Consider the following 23,784-nt stretch of genomic DNA (forward strand, 5'->3'; position numbering starts at 1 on the left):
TGTAAGGCAACATGTATTGTGTTAGTGATGTTAATTATCATGTAGGACTTCTGAGTTTAGAGCAACTTTTCATTCATTCATATTTCATACTGAGTCCAAACATTATTCGTAAGTCAAGGTAGTTTTTAATGAGGTTATAAAACGTATGCTAACATGTTAGGTGTTACTTAGGACACAGTACAATTACATAGTAACACAGCATACATTAACATGCCATTTAATAATGTGTACATTTCTTTTTAGAACATCATGGTGATGAGGATGATGAGTATGATGAGGATGACGCCACAGAAGAGACTGAAATACAATCATGTGACCATGAAGAGGTGCCAATAGAAACTGTTGTACCGCCAAATCGTCCATCAACTTCCACATACGATGCAATTGTAGCTTCAGAGGGAAAAATAGTGGACGCAGAAAATCGTCGCCATTCAGACATGATGACAGTGCTGGAAAGGATGATTGGACTGCAGGAAGAAACAGTATCACAATTGGCACATCTCCACAGAGTCTTCATTGAAGTGCCTAAACAGTTGCAAAAAATCAACACCTCATTCGAAGCATTAGTTGTTCAGCAAACACAAGCTAATTACTGGAGAATGACTAATGTACCACAATTCAACACCTCCCAGCCAGGATCTGTTCATGCAGGTCAGTTTTCACCACATTCATCTGATATTCATTCACCAGGCCCAAATGTTACCGGTCAAGTAGCAGACATTGCTGTGCAGGTTCCTGATGACATCCTACCGCTGCCATCTGTACAAATTCAGCAGCAGACACCTACAAAGGAGGCGACAAAAACAAAACAAGACACACATGAAACAGACCAACCATCACTTGTGCAGTGTCTACCAACTTGCTCACATGTGTCACTGGGCACAAGCCCTGTCCGTGAACAGTCACTACCCAAAAGCCCTGTAGGTGAGTCGCTGCCCAAAAGCCCTGTAGGTGAATCGCTGCCCAAAAGCCCTGTAGGTGAATCGCTGCCCAAAAGCCCTGTAGGTGAATCACTGCCCAAAAGCCCTGTAGGTGAGTCACTGGCCAAAAGCCCTGTAGGTGAGTCACTGGCCACAAGCCCCGTAGGTGAACAGTCACTGGCCACAAGCCCTGCCCGTGAAGTGCCAGAGGCCACTCAAAGTGGCTCTGTTGTGCCTAAAGTTGGTGGCAAAAGAAAAAGGAAAATTCAAGAGACAACAAGCAGGCCTGTTACTCGCTCGCAAAAGGAACAAAAAAAATAAATGTTATAATTCAGAAAATATGTCTTTGGCCTTGTTTTGTTGACTTCAGATTATCTAATTACTATTGTATGTATGCTGAAGACTGTGTTGTTTCCAAACTTTCAACTATGTTCTTGTACACGTGAAGTTTTGGAAATGTTAACACTCATAATTAATTGTGTTATAAATATTTATGTTGTAATCGTCTGTTCAGTAATGGTCCACCAGGAGCCAGTTGCTAAGTTTAGAGAAGCTGCCATTGACTTTGCAGCAAAACATTGCATTTGGGTGTGTTAATTGATGTAAGAATTGCATATGCATATTAGTCACATGCAATTATTAAAACACCTAAGTAAGTGCAAACATCTTTCTTGTACGTGTACAGCAGGATTATGTGTAAATTATTACTTACCTTTGCCTTGCTTGGCCATTGTAATTTTGTCCTTTAATCAGTTGTGTGTTCGTTTCTATAACATCTCAGAATGTATAATAATATATATACACACACACACACACACACACACACACACACTGAGTGAGTGTGAGTGTGAGTGTGTGAGTGTGTATATATATATATATATATGTATATATGTGTATATATATGTGTATATATATGTGTATATATATGTGTATATATATGTGTATATATATATATGTATATATATATGTATATATATATATGTATATATATATATATATATATATATATATATATATATATATATATATATATATATATATATATATAGTACTATATAAACTGGTATACACAAACTAATACACTTCATGCTTCCTTGTGAAAGCACACTATTTTAATAATACAGGCCTAATGTTTGAGAAATATCCTAAGTATGAGACTCTAACAGTATTGTGCTTAAACAAATGTTTATTACTTAATTCAATCATGTTTCTCACCATTTAAATAGGTTTCATACAAGGTATACTTAATGCCATCAATGTTGTGTGTACTCCTGCAATATAAAAAAAAAAAAAATATTATATATAAATATATATATATTTTTATAAGAGATATATTTATATATATATATATATATATATATATATATATATATATATATATATATATATATATATATATATATATACACACGTATTTAAACTCATGCAGACAGGGAGTTAACCAGACTTTCACATACACACAGAAATGTAAGCGGGGAAAAAACATTTCTTTTTGCAGGTGTGTTTTTACTGATATGCCTGGCTAAGAAATATTTTCACACACTGGTCTTTGTTAGTTTTCAAAAAAACACTATGTGAACGCATTCACAGTCTAGGGATGTTTTTCACAAACGAGATAAAAGAAGGAGAAATGTTTCTCCCACAGTCCCATATCACGAACCACAACTGTTAACCCAATTAGACAAACAAATCCAATTGGCGTTTGAAATAAGGAGTCAAAGTAGTTACTTTTGTTGACCTTGACAAGGAAAAACAGGAGTTTGTTAGCCATTCAGCACATTCATTTTGATGAGCAAATAACACAGACCTGCACACAGCTTTTGTGCTACTCAGACATGGCTGATGAATTCGTTAACAATATTAATCCCCTTTTAGGGTATAAGTACATGATCTGTGAAGCCATCTTGAACAGTCGCGGACAGAAAGCAAGCACACGCCAAATCGATGATTTCATTCGAGCAAAATATCCTTATTACCAAGACCGTAAGCATGCACGGAATTTTAATTCCTCAATAAGATTCACTTTATCAAGTAATGACTTTTTTGAACGTGACCAGGATAAGCTACAACACACCTATGGTTTCTGGAAGATTGCCCCGGAAAAACAATTTATCCTGAAAGACGGCACTTATATTGTCGTGAAAGGCATATTTATTCCTAATGGCAATAGCAATGTATCCGCTACTACTGATCCGTTTGAATCGATACGTGCTGCAATATCTGCAGCCTCCATTCCTGAAACCCACATTGTACAAGAACAAAAGTACTATGATTATGTACCAAGCCTTTCAGCTGAAATTGCATTGGAATGGGAACCGGAAGAAATGAACCTACCTCCCGACCAATTATTTGAAGAAAGCAGTGGCGATTCCTATGAGCGCATCCTGGAGGAGATATGTGCCATACTGGATTCAGCGGTTGGGTTAAGCGTGGATGAAAATGGCTTGCATTTCTGGAGCGACCAGTTGCAGCCAGGCGAAGAGTTAATTCTAGAAGAATGGTAAATATAACAATCGTTATGCGTTGACTCTGCGTTTAAATTTTTTTTTTTTTTGTAACCACCATTTTCACTTTCAATGCGTGGATACAGCGTAACATTGCAGACTGCATAACATGTAGCGATCACAAACAAATTGTTTCCTAATACAATATAGTAGGACCTGAAAGAGTAGTACACATTGCTGACGGAATAAATATACGTACTTTCCTATCCCTTTAAACATATTAGCAACATTTTACCATTACTCTAACACATACCTGTTTTGTTATCATGCAACATCTACAACATTGAAAACCGGGTCCACCACGTATGACGTGGGACCCTTGTCATGGGCCAAGGCGTCCTTAAAAAGGATTAGTGATGTAAGTCCCGCCCCCAAGCGACGTGCGCGCCTCAAAGCCTATTGGCTGTCATGTTTTGTTATAGTAACGGTAACTGCAGTGTGTGATGCGTGCGGCTCAGTGTTTGTAGGCGTACCCTGGGCGTTAGCCGAATGTTAATTGAGTGGGAGGAGTGTTAGCGTGCGTTTCACGCTGGCTTAACATGACGTCACACGTATTGCATTTGCGCATTGTGTTATCGGCCGTGCTTTCTGTTCAAACACGTCTGTTTAAAAAGAATACAGATGTACTCGTTTAGAACGAATGTAGTTTCGTCTTCATTGTATTTGAAATAAAGATGTTATGTTTACTGGTATTTTCAACATGTATTGAACGCACAACGTACGCTTTGTTTTGCGCATGCGCTAACAGTTAGTGGAGCCAAGCGTGAAGTGCGTGCGCACACAAAGATGTGCGCGCACATCTTTCAGTATACAGGCAACGTTCACTTCTTATACATAGTTATGCCTGCTACAAATTTAAAGAAACATTACATACTGATGAACAGTTTTACTTCTAACATATAAGTGAGTGACGTGTGTATCTACACAATCATATAGAGCTGCGTAACGCGTTGTCACGGATGCATATCTAGTAAGGTGCCATCTTTGACCATCATGTGTTTGCTGTATTTCAGAGATGTCGGGGAAGATACAATCGGATCAATGTATGATTTCAGAAGAGTCTACCTTTATATGAGATGATTGTGAGGAGGAGCCACCGACTACTATACTACATATGGAACTAATTTTATATTGCTTGCAGCGCTTATTAACAAACAATTAAAAATGTGATACCCTTATGCCTATATTGCATAAGCACTTAATTAACATAATGATGTTGCAAAAGAGTGCCTCATGAATTTTTATTGAGTGTTCTTTAATGACTACTAACATTTTATGACATGGTGTGTTTTATATATAACAACCATTCCCACTCTGCTAACACATTTGTGTATTCTAATATGTAATGGAACGTATGACTGTCGAAACTATGTAACAATAATAATAATAATATGAGCATGTTCATGTATAGGGCTGCTAGTTGTACGCAGCGATTTACAGACACATGTTTCAGCCTGAGGTCCCTGGCCCGTGGAACGTACAAATGTTTTTTTGCCGCATGAGGCACAGGGAGATAAAGTGACTTGGCCAAGGTCACAAGGAGCCCACACCGGGAATTGAACCAGACTCCCCTGCTTCAAACTATCAGTGCCAGTGTGTGTCTTTACTCAGTGAGCCACTCCTTCTCCCAATGTAAAGGACACTTACAACCAAGTAGCCATTTATTTTTAAAATCTCTTGTTACATGGGTATGTAGATAAAATGGTTTGGGACTGTAGCAAATAATGTTAGTGGCCAGATGTTATGGTCCCCTCCAATGCATGATGTTCTGAATATGACATCACCATCATGTTATGAAGTACGTTTCTGTGTATATTTCATTAACCTAACTAACTATAGTTTACTGTGTTTATTAATCGTTTAGAAATACATAGTATAGTCAATATGATGATATAAGCTACCATAATAAAGCTGGTGTTATCATTTGTCGGTGTTATACATGGATCCTACACCAATTGATAGAGACACAAACAGTTGTCTTAAAAAGTGTGTCTATGCTAGTGATGAATGTGCTCCCGTAAGTAAACAAATAAGTACAGTTATCCCCTTTTCTCCAACCACCTCTATATTACATTAATGGAAATTATAAGGAAACCTACATAAAATGTGATGAAATGTGAGTAATCATTTTGTAATACAATGCACATGAAAGCTCAAGAGTAGCTAAATGCATATACATGATACAGAAAGTACATATATGTAACATTTGTGTTTAAACCAATATGTTGGGTTTTTAGTTCCAATAATTATAGGAAGATTGAGGTAGCCACATCTTATGAGAGATGTCAGCAAATATACATACCATGATCAGTCATACTGGAGATATACCTATAATGCAAAGGAACAATATATAAATTGCAAACATTGACATGCCATCTTCAGTACCGTAAACAACACAGCAAAGTGTGTATTTGGTGTTAAATGTACAACACCATGTATATTTCATGACATTCAAAATGTAAATCAGCCTGGTGTACACATCATATGGATGTACATGTTACACTGCACCAATAACATTGTATGTAAGCATACTAGAAGCATGAATGATTATGGGCATAATATGTGTTTTGTTTTAGCATAAGGAATAACACAATGCTAAAATATTATTGCTTTGTTACCCAAGTTGTATTCACATACACACAACTAAAGTACAATTGAAGAGGGATTATATAACCTGTGCAACAATAACATACCGGTGCCACATCCCTTTGTGCACACAGCAGAGAAAAGAAAGGTGTGCAACCCATATTCATCTGTGTCCTAACAGAAGGTTATATAAAGAAACATTATTGTTAATATAACATAATTAAACTATAAAAGTAGTACTAGGAACATATGAGTTTGTACTTACAAGAAAAAAATGAATTGATGAGATTCTGTCGTGTCTGGCCACCACTGGCTGTTTGTTCATTTTCAGCAGCTACATGGGTGGGATGCTCGTCTACCAAAGCCTCAGCTAGGTCTGACTGTACATTGTGCCTGAGTGCAACATTGTGCAAAATGCAACAGGCAAGGATAATATCAGACACTTTTTGAGGCTTGTATAGAAGAGCCCCACCAGTTCTGTCCAGACACCTAAACCTGGTCTTGAGTAGGCCAAATGTCCTCTCTATAACAGATCTTGTAGATATATGGGCTGCATTGTACCTGTCCTCTGCTTCAGTTTGAGGGTTTAGCACCGGAGTCAAGAGCCACGGCCTAATTCCGTATCCTGAGTCACCTATAATGAATGGAGCACACATAAGCTGACATTAGTGATCAAATTGTACAATGCCAACATTCCTAAATCAACATGTGTTTTGTGTTAGAACATGTAAATATGTACTCACCCAGCAGCCAACCAGGTTCAAAATGTCCCTCTTCGAACGCATGGAAGACTGAAGAGTTCCTCAGGATAGAGGAATCGTGACTGGAACCAGGGAACTTGGGTACCACATGCATTATCCTCATCGTGGCATCACATACCACCTGTACATTGAGTGAATGGTAGTGCTTCCGATTGCGGTACACATGCTCACTCTGACTAGGTGCAATCAAAGCAACATGTGTGCAATCGATTGCACCCAGCACACATGGTATCCCTGCTATATTATAAAAGCCAGTCCTGACTTCCAGCCACTCTGTCGCCTCTGTAGGAAAATGAATATAATTCCTAGCGCGTCTATTGAGTGCATAGAGAAACTGGGTCAAGGCCCGCGAGAATGTAGATTGCGAGACCCCGCCCACTATGCCCACAGTTGTCTGGTATGACGCGGAAGCAAGATAATGTAATGAGCACAGCATTTTAACAAGCCCAGGGACTGCACGACCTCTGGCTGTGAAAAAATCTAAATCTCCCCTTATCTCCTCATAAAGAGCTAAGATTGCTGCTGAACTCAAACGATAGCGACTTACAATCTCCTCCTCACTCATCCCATCTAACAGGGTTCTCTCCCTGTACAGACGCGGACGAGGCACAAGTTGTCTCCTCTGTCTTCTCCTCTGATCTCCTGTCCCTCTACCTGTCCCTCGGCCTGTCCCTCTCCCTGTCCCTGTCGTATCCGCGTCACTGTCACTGTCCCTCGGTGTGTCCCTCCCTTGCCCTATATGATTGTCTTCATCATCAAGCATGTCATAGAAAAGAATGTTCCTCCGTCTCCTAAACATTCGCAACATTTTGAAATGAGTAGCTGTGAATGAGCAGGTAATGTGCGTCCTTTAAATAGGTATGTGATGATGTCAGGTGACATAGTAAAATGCAAGGTGTTACATTAACATAATAAAGTACTTCTGTGGCAAGCTGTGTGCACTTGTTGTTCTAAGTATTTGTTGTGTGTATTCTGCAGGGAATGATGATATTTGGCAATGATGTGACGTGAAGCTTTGTACAAAGATTGCTTGCAAATAAATAGTTGCATGTGCAATGCATGTAACACTTGTGAACGCAAGAGTCAGTCATGTAATGAGACAAAAAGGCTGAGATTGACGTGGGAAAAGTTTTGTGTAACATGTGTAATTATCCATGTTATTGTGACATGTTGGCAACAATGAATAGTCGTGTGCATATGCATGCATTTGTGTAAAGAGGATAGTTGGTATAGAATGAGTTTACAAGGTGTCCCAATGATGAATTACTGTACATGTGTGTATAAGTTAGGTTGAAGTGCTTGTAATGCAACGGTTACAATGTAAACATGCAATGTGATTGAGCGTCCAATAAGTGACGTCATGAAAATAGGGAGGACCCAAAAGTATATGTAAACATGAGAAGACAGATGTACATGAATGTTTAAAGATGCGTGTCACATTACAAGCATTGTGTAATGTAAAGGAAGATGAATATACTGTGTATGAGTGACATGTGTGACATGTGTGACATCATGTAAATAATTGTCGCTGAGTTGAGTAAAATGTGTGATATGATGTGAGGTTCTCCTTTAAGAGTGTAGTATAGTATTTTCCCTTGCCACATCATCACATGATGAGTAATGTGACCCGCAAATGCTGCAAACATGTAAAAGTCGAATGTTATGCAAATAAGACACATCAGCTGTGACACAATGCAGGGAATGCCCCCACACTGTAATGCAAATCCCCCTTGTATTGTGAGCAATGAAACGTAAACAGTACTATACTGTTATACGTCCCCGCTCCATTGACTTCCATTGATGTACAGAAGATGTTTTTTTTCTAAGTGCCGTTCCGGCAGCCTTAGCGATCGTTCTCCCGTCCAAACTGCCAACTTTAGTTGGCGGGAGAAATCGGCCATAACATCTCAATTTCGTAGTGCCGATCAGCCCCGATAAGCTGTTTTTTTTTGTTGAATCCAGCCGATTTAAAAAAGTGGCGATCAGTGTCGAAAACAGGCTTATCGGCAGGCGACTGGCCATAACCAAATTATCGGCTCCGAAACCTGGCGATATGAAGCACTTATCGGCGCTTACTGAATCTCAAACCCAATTTTGGCTATAACATGGCCATATTTCCCTTATCAACGCTTACTGCATGAGGCCCATAGTTTCTAAACTGTTTCTTAATCTTCAGTACTACACTGCCTTCACAGGCCTGATTTATATACCTCTTTCAACTCCTACTTTTATCCTCCAATACCTGGGAACTCTCTCCCCTACCTCTCTCCCTGCCTCTCATTATGCCCTCCCTATGTGCTGGTTTCTCACTCCTTTGTAAACTTTTCTGTTCTCTCCAGCTTCCCCACTCTCCTCCTATCCACATTTCTCTCCTTCCTTCCACCTATGCTTGTGCCCATACACTGCACCACTATTTACACACCTCTTTCCCAATCAATTCTACACCCCTCAATAAAAGGCACCCCATAAATACTCTATTCTCCTCTCTCTCTCTTCCTACTCCTCCTTCTTGCTGTTTGGGATATCTTTCCTAATCCTGGACCCAGCCATATACACATCTGCTCTCACCCACGCCTGTCTGCCACCTCTTTCCCTGCTAATGGTATTAACCCATCTAATTTAATCCTGACCAACCTTAAAATTCACATTGCAAAAGAAGCATCCCAATATTCTGGACTCATGGCTACTATCACACACTCAGTCACTCCTACCAACAATTGTGGCCAAGCACCGCCATCTACTGCACTTATTCACTCACCTGTCTCTGTAAGTCTCCCAATATACCACTTAGATTGTAAGCTCTCCGGGGCAGGGTTTTCCTTTCCTATTGTCTCAATTTACTGCTCTTATCATATTCTAATTCCCTGTACTTTATTGTCTTTCTGAAGTACTGAGTACTCTGTCTGCACTATATAAATAAAGGCATACATACAGGATAGAGCTATGTTACGTATACCAAGTACCAGTATGGAGACTGTGACGGAGAGGAGGGTGTTCCGTAGTGTCAAAGGCTGCAGAGAGGTCGAGTAATACAAAAAGGATGTAATGACCTTTGTCTTTGGCAGCATGGAAGTCATTAGTTTTTATTTTGTTGAGGGCTGTTTCGGTGGAGTAAGCAGTGCAGGTTGTAGAGGATCTAGGACAGAATAGGAAGAAAGAAAGAAATTGGAGCAAGCGAGAGAATACAAGGCGTTCAAAGTAAATGTCAGGAGGGAGATAGCGTGATATGTAGGGTCAAGAGTAAAGGTATAATCGTTGAATGCTTGAAGGAGGTGGGAAAGGTAGCAGAGCTGAGGGAGGAGTTGAAAATATGTGAGTATAGGGATTAGAGTGGGAGTAAAGAGGTTGAGGAAATGAGAGGAAATGGGGTTGAGGGAGAGGAGGAGACCAGCAGCAACACTTCCTACTCTGTGAGTGGAAAAGGAGTCAAGGAAGGCAGGAGGAGAGATAGGAAGAGGTGTATAATATGAGTATGATATAGAGTGAGACGCCTTGACTAATGGAATCCACCTTTGTCTTGAAATAGTCAGTAAAGTCCTTATGTGAAATAGAGGAAGAAAGACAGGTAACTGACAGTGGTCTGAGTAGAGAGTCAAAAACAGAAAAGAGGTGTTGTGGTTTAGACTTGTGAATGCTGATTAGTGAAGAAAAGTAGGTTTATTTAGCTTGGGAGAGGGCAGAATTGAAACAGGATAGGACTAATTTATAGTGAAGGAAGTCTACAAGAGTATGAGATTTCCTCCTGAGGCGTTCAGAGAAGAGAATGCAGGAGCAGAGCTTATGTGTATGGCAGTTTAGCTAGGCTCTTGGGTTAGAAAGGCAAACTATTATTGTTAACACACACAAAAAAATATTTTTATGAAAAACAAAAAAAGCAAGAAACGTTCAGGGGGGAAGAAACTATCGTTATAGAAGTTAAACTCTTATAGGCTTCCAGGGTTGATTGCGTCTTTAAGAGAACATTTTTTTAATTTCAATTCCCAGACCGATAAACCGGCAAAACAGAGAAATAATTGTAACTTTCTTTCTTCTAAACCCCAAGTTTAGGGGGCAACAAATACAGGAGTCTGTCATTAACCTCCAGCTTTCTATATAGATAAAACACACATTAGTGCACAGATATACTGTATGCAGAAATAGTGATCTCCATACATGATGAGATTTCCTCATACCAATAAATGTGCAGCACTCTTTCCTTTTATATTTTACAGGCCAGGGGAAGTGCACATTTGGATTAAGAAGGATGATTTTAATTAATTTGTCAATTACTGAGACATGTATTAGATAATGATGTATTTAGAGATCAATAAGCAAAATTATGACGAGATGTAGAGAAAAGATGAAAAAGTTAAATGTTTTGCTCCACTATATAATTTTATACTCTTCTATGAGCGACTAAAGCCCAGATCCACAAAGCTCTGTTAAGTCACTTAACGTGAGTTAACCTAATTTTACATCACATTAAGTCTAATGGTGTATCTTTATTGGACAGTAACATGTTGTTCAGCCATGTTTTCTCTCATAAAAAGCATAGCGTTGGCAATAACGGATTGTAGGGATAATGACATGCAAATTACATGCAAATCAGGTGTTATATGCATGTATGTATGTATGTCTTTATTTATATAGCGCCATTAATGTACACAGCACTTCACAGCCATAATACTCGTGACAATCATATAAATAACAAATAATATAAATAACACATAAAGGGGAGAAGTGCTTCAGACATAAAAGTAACATTTAAGAAGAGCTTACAATCGAATTGGTTGGTAGGAAGAACGTGCAGAGACAGTAGGACGGCATTCTGGTAAGTGCGTCTGCAGGGGCCAAGGTTAATGTATGCGGTGTTAATTATCAGCCATGGAGCTACTCATATGCTTCCTTAAGCAGGTGTGTTTTGAGGTGAGTCTTAAATGTGGATAGAGAGGGTGCTAGTCGGATATTGAGGGGAAGAGCATTACAGAGGTGTGGGGCAGTCAGCGAGAAAGTTTTACATATCCCTCTCCTGGCTTCCGATCAAATCCTGCATCTCACACTCGATTCTCCTCCTCACTTTTAAAGCTTTACACTCTTCTGCCCCTCCTTACATCTCAGCCCTAATTTCTCGTTATACACCATCCCAACTCCTGCGTTCTTCTCAAGGTTGTCTTTTCTCTACCCCCTTTGTATCTAAAGCCCTCTCCCGCCTTAAACCTTTTTCACTGACTGCCCCGCACCTCTGGAATGCCCTTCCCCTCAGTACCCGACTAGCACCGTCTCTATCCACCTTTAAGACCCACCTTAAGACACACTTGCTTAAACAAGCATATGAATAGCACTGTGGATAATACTGGACACATAATATAAAGCTTGGCCCCCTGCAGACGCACTTACCAGAACTCCCTCCTATTGTCTCTGTACGTTCTCCCTACCTACCAATTAGACTGTAAGCTCCTCGGAGCAGGGACTCCTCTTCCTTAATGTTACTTTTATGTCTGAAGCACTTATTCCCATGATCTGTTATTTATATTATCTGTTATTAATTTGATTACCACGTGTATTACCACTGTGAAGCGCTATGTACATTAATGGCGCTATACAAATAAAGGTATACAATACAATACAATATCCATTAAAGTCTGCTAAGATTAAATATGGATTTAACATTATGTTGTTTAAATTATTCCTAAACTTGGCGTTACTTCCATCCAGGCACTGAAATAGGGTTTTTGCAGTGTCTTGATGGCTGTAACACCACAGTTAAGCATCATTTTGATAACAAAGCGTTATTTCCTAGCATTCTTTCCACTTCAGCAAAAGCCCTATTTCAAGGTCTCGATAGGAGTAATGCCAAGACTGGCATAAAGTCACGTTATTGGAAGATAACACAATGTTATGCAACAATAACAAGACGTTAAGCCTATGGTAAGTAAATGTATTTTGGATATTGTTGTGCATATAATTAGCTTTGAGGATACCATGTTAACTAAGGGAACTTAGCGACCATCCCTGTTTTAGGTAAAGTCACATTATGAGCCTGATTTTAAAGAGCTTGTGAATCGTGTCCTTAAAGTTGTGTGCGTCATTTGCAATGCAAACTCCAGTATACATGTTTTAAATATCTTCCTGATGAAAATGATATCTAGAACGGTAACCAGAGCTACCTTTGCCTTTATCAGCCAATCATTTTTGTGTTAGTTAAACTCTGAACATGATACTAACTGAAAAGGCCAACTCTTTTATAAACGTTTCAATGTGCAGGAAAGCCAAGGCACCCCCTAAGGGGGTAAGTATCTCAGGAATCAGGGAGTCCCCGGAGCCGAAATGAATGCAGTTCATCTCCGGAGACCCCGGTTTCCTACCTAGCGGGTGAAAATAATATTGAAGAAAATTTTTGGGGTGGATTTTTTTGAGGTGAGGGTTAAGATTTCAAATTATATTGTTATCTAGTATTGTTTCAGTCCATACTAGCTAGATTTATAGATGAATTAGAGCAGGGGTACACAAACCTTTGCTCCTGTGCCCCCCTGCCTTCTGTCCCCCGGTGCTCGCGCCACCCTCTTTCGCTTAGTGCGGCGTCAAATGACGCATGGGGTCATGTGACATCACAACACACATGTGACGTCACGCCGCATGACCCCACGGCGTCATTTGATGCTGTGTTGCCATGGAGATGCTTCCAGACACCGGCTGAATCACGGTAAGCTGAGGTTGCAGAGGCCTCACGCGATCCCCCGGCATTTAATTTTAATGCCTTAGGGAAGAGCGCGGGGCCTCTACAACCGCCTGCGCCCCCTCAGGAAAATCTCGCACCCCCCAGTTTGCGCACCCCTGAATTAGAGAAGTGTTAAGGAAACGTCTTGCTGCTGTTATCTTTACCTACCATTTAGTTTCTATAGAGTCATTTCAAGGAAAACATGTATAGCCAACATTTTAATTAATGGAGGAAACCATTTTCATATCAAAGTAAAAAATGAACGTTATTGTATAATTATTACAAGATACAAGATAAGATTATTACAAGATAAATTCTTTTCTACAGGTACCAAGTCGTTCAACATGATGTCCCCAACAGGTGACAACTCTGAGCTACTGGCAGAGATTAAAGCTGGGAAAAACTTAAAACCAACTCCTCAAAGCAAATCGCTTAATACAATTTTCTCTGGGAGTGGGCAGCAAGGAATCAGTGTATGTATGATGTTTAATTTTTAATAATAATGATCTTATAGTTTTATTATTCATTCTCGGTGTCTTCGAGAGAAATCTCTGAAAGATGCGAAAATCTGAAATACAAAATGCAGAAATTAGATTACCTTTTAAAATGTGCTTGTTTATTATTCAACAAAGACAAAAAGCCTCAGTACTACATCCAATATGGCAAACTATATAGTTAAATACTTATCTGTTTTTCTTTTCATAAGTGGGAGTAATTTAGTTAAATAGTGGGGTCGCCACTGGCGGACCCTCGTGCAAGGAAGGGCAGGATATCGCAGACGGGATCACCACACGGCGGATCCTTTTTGAAGTTGTTTACTGGCCCGAGTGCAGAAGCACTCGGCAGGTACCTTCATAAGTGCACCAACAAATCACCTTATATATTCACACATAGTGGCAGCACTGACCACGGGACAAAGGGGTTAGACTGTGGACACGGTGTGTGGGTACAAGGTACACTCCTAGTGGAGTGAATGACATTTGGGACTACGGTACCTGGTGTGGAGTTACCCCCTAGGGGGAGTAGTATTGCTGAGTGGTGGTTGTTGCTGATACAGATGTAAAGTGTTATGATTATTCTGCATATATAGTAAACTGGTTATATACATCTCAGTGTATGTACTTATTGTGTATGTGGGCCCTGTGTAGGCAACCTTCTACATTCTTAGAACCCTACACAGGTGGAGGCGCTGCGAACCAGATCGATCCAGAGGACTCACCCCAGGTTCCCAGCAAGCGGAGGCTCAGGCCTCTTGTGAACCTACAGGTATACGCACCACACCTGGTAACACGTAGGTTCACCCTCACATACACTACATCTGTGATTGGGGTAGGGGGAATACCCGTTACATATATAATTTGTCATATTGGATGTAGCACTGAGGCTTCTTGTCTTTTGTAGTATTACATGAGGTCACAATCTCAGTATCACTCCCTTTGAACACAGATACTGTATATATGGTGTGGGTTCTGAGCTTGCAGGGGCTGTGTGTGTTTGTTTATTATTCAGTCAGTGTAGGATACGATGAGTAGTACTGCTAAGCTTACTCAAACATGAAACACCTCTAAAAAGGGATAATGCATGTATTCTATGTGCTGAAATACAGTTGATTTACTTTATGTATATCTTAGGTGAAATAGTCTTGAAAATATCCTAGGAGATTTTATTTGAATTGAATCTAGCACTAAATTTAGAGCTATAATAATTGTCTTTCTTTGGTTGTGAATGCTTAAGCAACAGCCTTGTATTCACGTGTTCACTGTGAGAGAAATTAGGGTTGGGCAAGAGAAATGGGCAGACTATGTGGGCCAATTAGTTCTTATTTGCAGTTAAATTCTATGTTCCTGTGTATATATCTGAATACTAATAAGGCTAAGCTTTTCAAGGCATGTTAATGTATGTTACTCTGACACTGCAATAGATAAGTAAGGCACGTGGACAAACTATAGCATTATTTTATATGTAGATATTGCATTTAATTGAACCAGTGTAAGAATAATACATTAATGTTATTGTAAATTAGCCTTTTGGCTGGTGGATGTTTTTTACACATGGCACCTTCAAAACATGTTTATCACAACATACAAATATTTTTTTCCCGGGCTACTAAACTCTTGGCTTTAAATATATGAATTTGAAAAAATAAGCCAATTGAATGGATGAACCCTAAAAGTTTAAAAATTGAGAACTATGGGTCTTGAGTCTATAATATTCACATTTTCTGCTTAGACAAACGCTAAAGTAAAAAATATGTTTTTAATGTTGTTCATTTATTTTTTTTACTCTCAAAAACAACTGATCTGATTTCTACCAAATTTTGCTAAAACCTTGGGGATGATATAAGGTTTCCAGATGTTCCGTATATACGGGATTGTCCCGTATTTCATTGACTTTCCCTGTTGTCCCGGAAAGGTCTGTCGGGAAGCATAATTGTCCCGTATTTTAGCGCCCTGATGTGAAATGCCTGAACCTAAAATGACTGTGATGAAATCAGCAATAAAAACGTAATAGATTTCTACTCGAGTGTAACACTTACCTTTTCCAATAGATGTCAAGATACTAAATTATAAAAATAATTAAAGTTCGGACACTGCCTGGTCATCTCCTAATACCATGACCGCCACCGCTATTGGCGTTACTTTTTCTCCCACCGCTACTTGTTAGCTCAGTGCGCGACTTTCCCCGCCCGGCCAAGAGCAGACAGGATAGAAACCAAAGAATATAGCGGACAGGCGGGAGATACCATTCAGCTCGAAGCATTTGCAAATATTTCATCACTCATTATTACGTCACATTTTCCTACTCTACTGGATTTCTGTATCACGTATTATATAAACTTAAATGTGGCGACTCTAGGATAACATGAAAGTGTCTGTTCAGCAATTTCCAGAAAAGCGCTTACATAATTATTGCCCAACAATTTAGTTATATATAATTCTAGGAACAGTGGCCAGTGTGTATATTTTGAACCACTGATGTTGGGAGTGTACTGTATATGGAGGACCACTGCTTCCCTTACATACAAACTTAAACACCCCCTTCATAATAAGAGTATATTATGGGAAGAATGTTTAGGCAAATTGTTGTTACAGTTTGAACATTTTACATTTGACCTTTCTGTAATGCTAAAAACAGTTTGCCATCTCTAAAAATGAAAGTGTATATCAAGTTACAGCTTTGCTCAAACAATGTTAGCTACTTAGCATTTTTCGTAGGATCCAAATTCCAGTATTTAATGTCAGTTGTACTTTTCTGCCACAAAACTCCCACGTTTGTATGTAATACACCATTTCAGTTTAATACCTCCTTTTGCTCCCAATTTAGGCAGAGGTACAGAATCCAGCACCTCCTACTCCTCCTCCTCCTGCAACTCCTCCTCCTGGGAATACAAATCTCATATCGAGCACAGGAGCTGCAAAATCTCCTGAACCTCTCCTGAATGGAAACGCAACACTTACAGCCCAAGTTCAGACCAATCAAATTGATATAGAGTCACTGATACCTACCCACGATGAGCAGGGCAGACCTATTCCAGAGTGGAAACGGCAAGTTATGGTGAGGAAGTTGCAGCTGAAAATACACGAAGAAGAAGAGCAAAAACGCAAGGTAAGAGAAACAAATAACTTGCGGTTTGATTTTTAGTTTGCGTTTGGTGTGATTTGTTCCCTATTGAGTTTGAAACATCTGATTCAGTGTGCTTCTATATGAATATGCAAGACCAGCTCCATTTTCCTTGCATGATGAGTTGATTTCCTTGTTCAAGTTTTGCTGGGAAAGAATAGCACATCCAGGCTTTATTTTACAAAATGCTTAGCTCAAGTGCTCGTTTGAAAGAGAATAGAAGAAACTTAATCAGGCTTTTAATGTGCCTTATTGTTTCGGCCAGTTAGAAAATATAGCCCTTAATCTAAGTTATTTATGATTTCCCCCCCTCAAAATGAATCTCTTAAAAGTATTATTTTAAAGTTTGTGTAGTGCACTTTCCCCAACCCCTGAGAGATGTGTGGCTACGGTGTGTGTATATGGTGCAATGCCTGTGGTGCACAGGAGATCTGAGTCTCTGCTACTGGGAACCTGGGGTATACCCGAGTCGATGTTTGGCCGGTAGCGCCTCCACCTGTACAGGATTCTATGATGTAGAATAACTCGCTACAGGACCCGCATACAATAAAACACACACTTATGAAAGATAACAGTTTTACTGAATATAAATAACCTAGGATATATATATATCTACCACCAACCAGGCCACGCACGGCCGTACCCTCCAATGCTTCGCTCGCCCACCCAAGGTGTGTGTGAACGCACTGTTCCACTATAGTGTTTGAGTTGGTGCACTGATGCATTGGGTACCTGCCGGGTGATGCCACACCCGGGCTCGCTGATGCCACGATGCTGGGATCAACAAAGCCTCCGCCTCTATGTTGGGTGGGTCCCTCGTAGATTGTACCACCATAAACAATGTCTTTATTAATGTAGGACGATCTGTGTCCTGGACCACAGGCCGCAGCCACTGTGCGGCGTCTCCCTGTGTCCCTAACACTAATATTGCTAAGTAGGGCAGGGTCCCTATCTGAAGGGCAAGTCCCTATCGCAGCCACAAACTATGTGGGAGTCGGGGCCTAGCTGGGGCATAATAGGGGGTATCTGGCCTAGTGCAGATGCCACTGAAATCTGCACATATAACTTACTCCTTCCTTGTCCCAGCTCTAACTGCCACTCTCATAACTGTCAGCTCACACTTAAAAAACACCCAAAGTTCCAATCTCCCTTCAGGAGATTCTAGCAGCCCTATTGGCTGTACTGTGTCATGTGTTGTGCAGCCCCTGGGGCTGCTGGAACCTTTGCATGCGCGAACCTTTTCTGTGCATGCGAGCGCGCAAACAAAATGGTGGCACCCTTACCGGCTACCCGCTAGCAAGGCTGGGTTAGACCTGATTTTTTCTTCTCAAGATCCCCACCAAAAAAAGTAAAAGCATGATTCATTTTAAAAGAAACAAAACAAGATGATTACATTTGCTTAAGGAAGTAAGTTTCATTGTTAAGTATTTTTTTGTGATCCAAGGGACAGATTCTATAAAGACCAAAGTGGTACAATTACTCAAACTTCCATTAACTTGAATGGGAGTTTTCGAAAGATCGTCATGCAGTCGGCTGCTGCAGAGTTTATGGAATCGGCCCCTAAGGCTGAGGCCCCAGTACCTCAGCTGCACGCGCGCCCGCGAGACTGGCGGCGCGTGCAACCGATTCCCCTGTCTGCAGTGAGCTGCAGGAAGAGAGACCGAGGGGGGGGGGGGGCGGGGGAGTGACGGGGGCGCAGCCATGATGTCACCCGGCAGGTTCGCCCTCATTGGCTGAACCGCTGGGGGGCGTGGCTTAGCGCTCAGTCGCAAGTCCTGCTCTCAATTCTATTGAGAGCAGGAGCAACTCTCGCCACAGTGCTGCGGCCCCCCCTCGCAGCGGGCCCGGCGCCATTGAGGGGAGGGCTCTCGTCCCTGCAGCGTCCGCCACAGCGGGCGCTGCAGTACCCAGCGGGGACCAGGCCTAAGCCTGAAGAAGTGAGCAAAGAAAATTGATTCAATCCCAAATTAAACAACACAGGGCCTTATTCTACATCTTTCAAAGAGGCAGATTGGGCTGTTTTTGGATTAAGTTTTTTATTTAAATCCATGGTGAATGTTGTTCAAAATTGGCCTGATCAGCCGCTTAGATAAAGAATAAGCCCCATAATTTTCATTAAATGTCCTACAGAGCATCAGAGGCATTTTTACATAATAGAAAACTTCTAACAAATATATTAAGTTCATATAAATGTTTAATTTATAAAACAAATGAATACATTATAAAATCCTAAAATTGATTAGAAAATGCTAAAATACAGCTGTGTAAGTTAATATGCAGTATGCAGTAGTAGTTATGGCAACATCCAGAATATAATACTGAAAATGTTAGTGTATTATTGGAGAGGTCTTCTAGTACAGTATAGATATGCTTTATGAATGAGCAGTCTTATATTCCAATTCAACTGAGATGAGCATCATTGCTGACTTGACACAGTTGTCACCCCTATTACTTTTGAAATATGTAAAGTAGAACACAGGCAGTTTACTTTAAAAAGGTAATTATTATTACCAAATGGTGGCCCCTCTATAATTCCCATTTACTCCTCCATATCACTGTTTTTATACTGAGCTAGAGCCCATCAGTGAAAGTGGAACATGAGGCTAACCAATATGTTCTTCCTGGAATTGATGTCACCAGACAGTGAAATAAAATCTGATGCGTATCATATCGCAACAGGATGCTCCTAGAATCCACCCAAGGGACCAGAGCCTGAGCCTCTCTCTGAACTGTAAATGTATGTGTGGATGGTGGAGTTGGTTAAACCATTGTCCTTGTGGATATGTTCTAAAGGAGACAAAAATATGTAACTTAATGGGATCATTTTTACAAATTGTATTGTATATTGCCAGACGGCAAAAAAATTTCAGAAGTGATGTAACATTGAAATGTACAGAAGAAAGAATAACATTTTAAATCTTACAATGTTAATTTCATTTGATTTACAATCTAACTGTGTATACAGTGTTTTTGGACAAACACGAGTATAGTAAAAAATGATACAAACATCCTCATTATAATATTCATCAGAAAGTGCAGAGGACTTTATCATGAAGTGAAGACAATGTAGTTAAAATTAAAATAATATGAACTAAATTGGAGAAGCTATGGTGGATCAAAAGCTGATGTGTGACACACATTCACAAGTTCACAGTAAATATATAGTTCTAGTGAGCTGTTGTAAAAAGAGGTTACTTGTTCAGTTAGTGATGCAGAGCAGCGGAAAGAAAAGAAAAAGTGCTTGGAGATTAAAATCAGTGTGCAGAGCACTACAGGAAGGGCCAGCTGGGGGTTTGGACAATCCCCTGTTTCTTCCATGCAGCACTGTTTATGTTGATTGTTGTTTTATCTGCAGTCTCCCAGTTCCTGTGCGATGTACAGGGGAAGTTCCATTTTGTTCACAGAAAAGGTGTTCTAAACGTAAAACTTTCGCTGTCAGAAGTGCCGGTAACAAACTGCGCTGCAATGCTGGCAGCAAAAGGGTTCACAATTGAATTTGGTTCTACAAACAAGTCCAGAGCGGTTAGCCTGATTACCCCCAAGAAAACAAGCAAGTGCCTTGGGTATACCCAGCATGTCATTAGGGCACCTGCTAAAATGTAACTTTTGGGGAATGAATAGCAGCACCCTGAAATGTTGTGTAATGGTGCTTCCCCCACCACGTGGGAGATTTAGCCATTACTAAACGTGTGGTGCATGATACCTTCTGGTAACAGGAGGGCTGAGCTGTCCACCGGTAGTAGTGGGGATACAGAATCAGGTTTCTGGGGTACATTACCCACATGGTTCTCTAGCAGTGCAGCGCCTCCATCTGCCGCAGGCTCCAAGATGAATGGAGCTGATCTCCTACGGTAGAAATACTCCCTCTCCACCCAACAAGATCACACCCAGGCAGGAAGTATATAGAAACAGTAACGGTCTTTATTGTCACCCACGCTCAACACAGCAGTGGTCTGCACAATCACAGCTTACTCAGGATCAGCTATCCACTGGATGATGGTCCCTGGACAACCACTGAGGCCTAGGGCACTCCAGCTGTCCTATCTCTTCCCTGGCCCTCTAGAAGGACCAGAGATATGGGGTATCACTCACTCTCGCCCGAGGGGAAGAGGAACAGGGTAAGCCCAGACCCAGGCAGTCCTGCGTGATCCCTGCCTCTCATGTGGGGAGAAGAACTACTGAATTTGGGGCGGTACTGCCTTTAAGTACAGCCAGGAGGAGGGCACCAGGTCTGTCCCATGATGGAACAGGCTCAGGCCTGTAGTCACCGCCTCCCACTTGTCACTCAAATGCAACACCATGGAGTAGGGAAACCCCATCTTAACTGCTGGCAAGGACTGTTCTTACCAGGGCTTACTGTCAGTACAAGGGCAGGTTAGTAGCCACAGGTGGCATGGCTACATCATATGCTTTTAATCAAGTGTGTTCTTCTTCCAGGCCTCATATGGCTGCATCTCCACGATGTAATCCTAATTATACACAGCTCCTTGACCAAAGAGCAACCTGAAAGATAGGCAGGGGAGGCTAGTATGCAAATGGAAGGTCCTGTTCAACACACAGTGACATCACAAGAAAAGAGAGTAGCTAAACATTCCCTGCAATGTTTACATAGTTTGAGGTTATAATGTGTAGAGTTTAACACAGAAAAATTATGTGAAACTGGATTTAATCTTCATGTTTGCTTAATGAAAGGCATAAACCACTGTGCTTTAAACATCTTAAACATGGCACTACCGTTGGTTAACAATGATGCAAACAGGGACTGTATCTCTAAATGAAGAGAGGGGGTGATACCCGTTTCTTATTAAAATTAGAACATATGTTGCAGGGGAAATCAGAGGTCTGACACTGGCTTTAAACATTTGATAGTTTGCCTGCTTGAGGCCTGGGCAGTTTGGTTCAATTTCTCATTCAGATATGGGTCTAGAAATGCGAGGATATTCTGTAAATAATCAGTGGTTTGGTGGGACAATCACTGAGTCAGATTCATTTTAATCATGTTGGTTCTCCATGTGTCAGACAGTGAAAACCGAAAGCATTCAGTGTATGCAGATGCAAATGGACAAATTTAGTGATCATATATTACGTTCCAAAATGTGTTGGCTTGGATTACACAGTTTTTAAATCTCTAAACTGGAAAGTGAAATGCAAAACAAAGTGAACTAGGCAAATCTAATGTATTTGCATACCGGCTGAGTGTAATACTCCTTTACATTCTACTGTTAGTGATAACAACATAGAATCACTCAAAGTATTTATTTGTTAAATGTCAAGTTCACAATTTAATGCATTTCTAGTCATTATTATGTAATAGTCCACACACCAAGGGGTTGATATGTGTGTACATATAGATAGATAGATAGAGATAGATAGATAGATATATATAGACAGTGGTCGACAAATCACCATTAAATCTACTCGCCGAACAAAAAAATCTACTCGCCACCTAGTACCACACGTGTGCTACTTGGGCCAATAGGAGCTCGCCACGATGTTAAATCCACTCGCGTGCAAATGTATAGGTTTGTCGAACACTGGATATAGATAGATAGATAGATAGATAGATAGATAGATAGATAGATAGATAGATAGATGTGTGTGTGTGTGTGTGTGTGTGTGTGTATGTATGTATACATATACATACTAAATTAGTTTTATGTTTTGGAAACTCTGAGCTATGACTAAATAGTCACTGTCACTGGAGACATGGACTATCACACCAGGGATCAATTTGCCAGACAGAAACACAGAGTTTATAAAATTAATTTATTGGAAAAAGAAATATCCACGACTATTTACAGTAAATCAACAGACGCACTTACAACTGGGAAACTAGGGTTCCCCTATAAACTGGGTGCAGGGACCTCCCTAAAGAGATTTTCCCTGTTCTTTCTTATTGCAATCTTCTGCAGCTTCTCCCAGTCGCTCACTGCTTCTTTCCGTCTGCCTCTGCTAAGGAACTCTGAACTCCCAGCTAAAGCTGGGCTGATATTATCTGATCTAGCTAGGGGTTTCCCTCCCCCCAGGTGTTTGCAATATGATCCAGCCCCTGTTTAGTGGGTCAAAATGCAACAACAAACACATTTACATGCAAAGGTTTACTTGGAAAGATCATACTTTGCAAAATTCCAGCTGAACATAACATTAAGCCCTTAACCCCTGGTTCCTGAAGTGCTGGGACCAGGCTTACAATACAAATATACATACACACATAATACTGATATGTATTGCTGACAGGTAGGGGTAATGGCAGGCTTGACCTTTATTAAAAGCAGTCACATTTACCGCTACTGTCACTTTATCAATTGGCAAGTCCACCAGATGTGGAACATCATGCAACCCCTCAAACACAATGGGGAGTCTGAGATGTACTGTACATTTTATGCAATCTGATTTGTTTTTTTGTTTTTCTTTGATCATATGATATGTGCATTGAATAAAAACTTTGAAGATGGCATTGTCAGAGGAGAGGATTAAAAGAAGGTATTCTCACATTTTGTATTTTCTGTTAGAATGCAGAAATAGACTAAGATTGGCATAGAAGTAACGTTATCTAATATAAGACTACTTCCTTGCCTGTGGGTGTGCAGTTTAGATTATGATGGCTCATCCAAAGGAAAGTAAAGAATTGTAATGCAGGAAGGGACAAGAGCATGCAAGTAAAAGTTTTTATAGGCATTGAAGAGGAAAGAACA

At 40.4% G+C, this 23,784-nt stretch overlaps 1 protein-coding gene and 1 long non-coding RNA gene across 2 annotated transcripts in view; one reads left to right on the forward strand and one right to left on the reverse strand.

The window, feature by feature from the left end:
• The window catches only part of ESPN (espin), a 200,939-nt gene that overhangs the window by 162,809 nt on the left and 14,346 nt on the right, over positions 1-23,784 (forward strand). Inside the window, exons 11-12 of the mRNA XM_075604978.1 lie at positions 13,796-13,941; positions 16,793-17,074. Of these exons, the coding sequence (XP_075461093.1) occupies positions 13,796-13,941; positions 16,793-17,074 (428 nt within the window). The remainder of the gene's footprint in view (positions 1-13,795; positions 13,942-16,792; positions 17,075-23,784) is intronic.
• LOC142497330 (uncharacterized) lies at positions 13,674-18,197 on the reverse strand. Its single transcript, XR_012802231.1, has 3 exons — positions 17,822-18,197; positions 16,975-17,038; positions 13,674-14,036 (listed from the first exon to the last, which is right to left on the reverse strand). It is a non-coding gene; the product is annotated as an uncharacterized LOC142497330 (long non-coding RNA).

This window comes from Ascaphus truei, chromosome 6 (genome assembly GCF_040206685.1).
Source record: "Ascaphus truei isolate aAscTru1 chromosome 6, aAscTru1.hap1, whole genome shotgun sequence".
Classification (NCBI taxonomy): domain Eukaryota; kingdom Metazoa; phylum Chordata; class Amphibia; order Anura; family Ascaphidae; genus Ascaphus; species Ascaphus truei.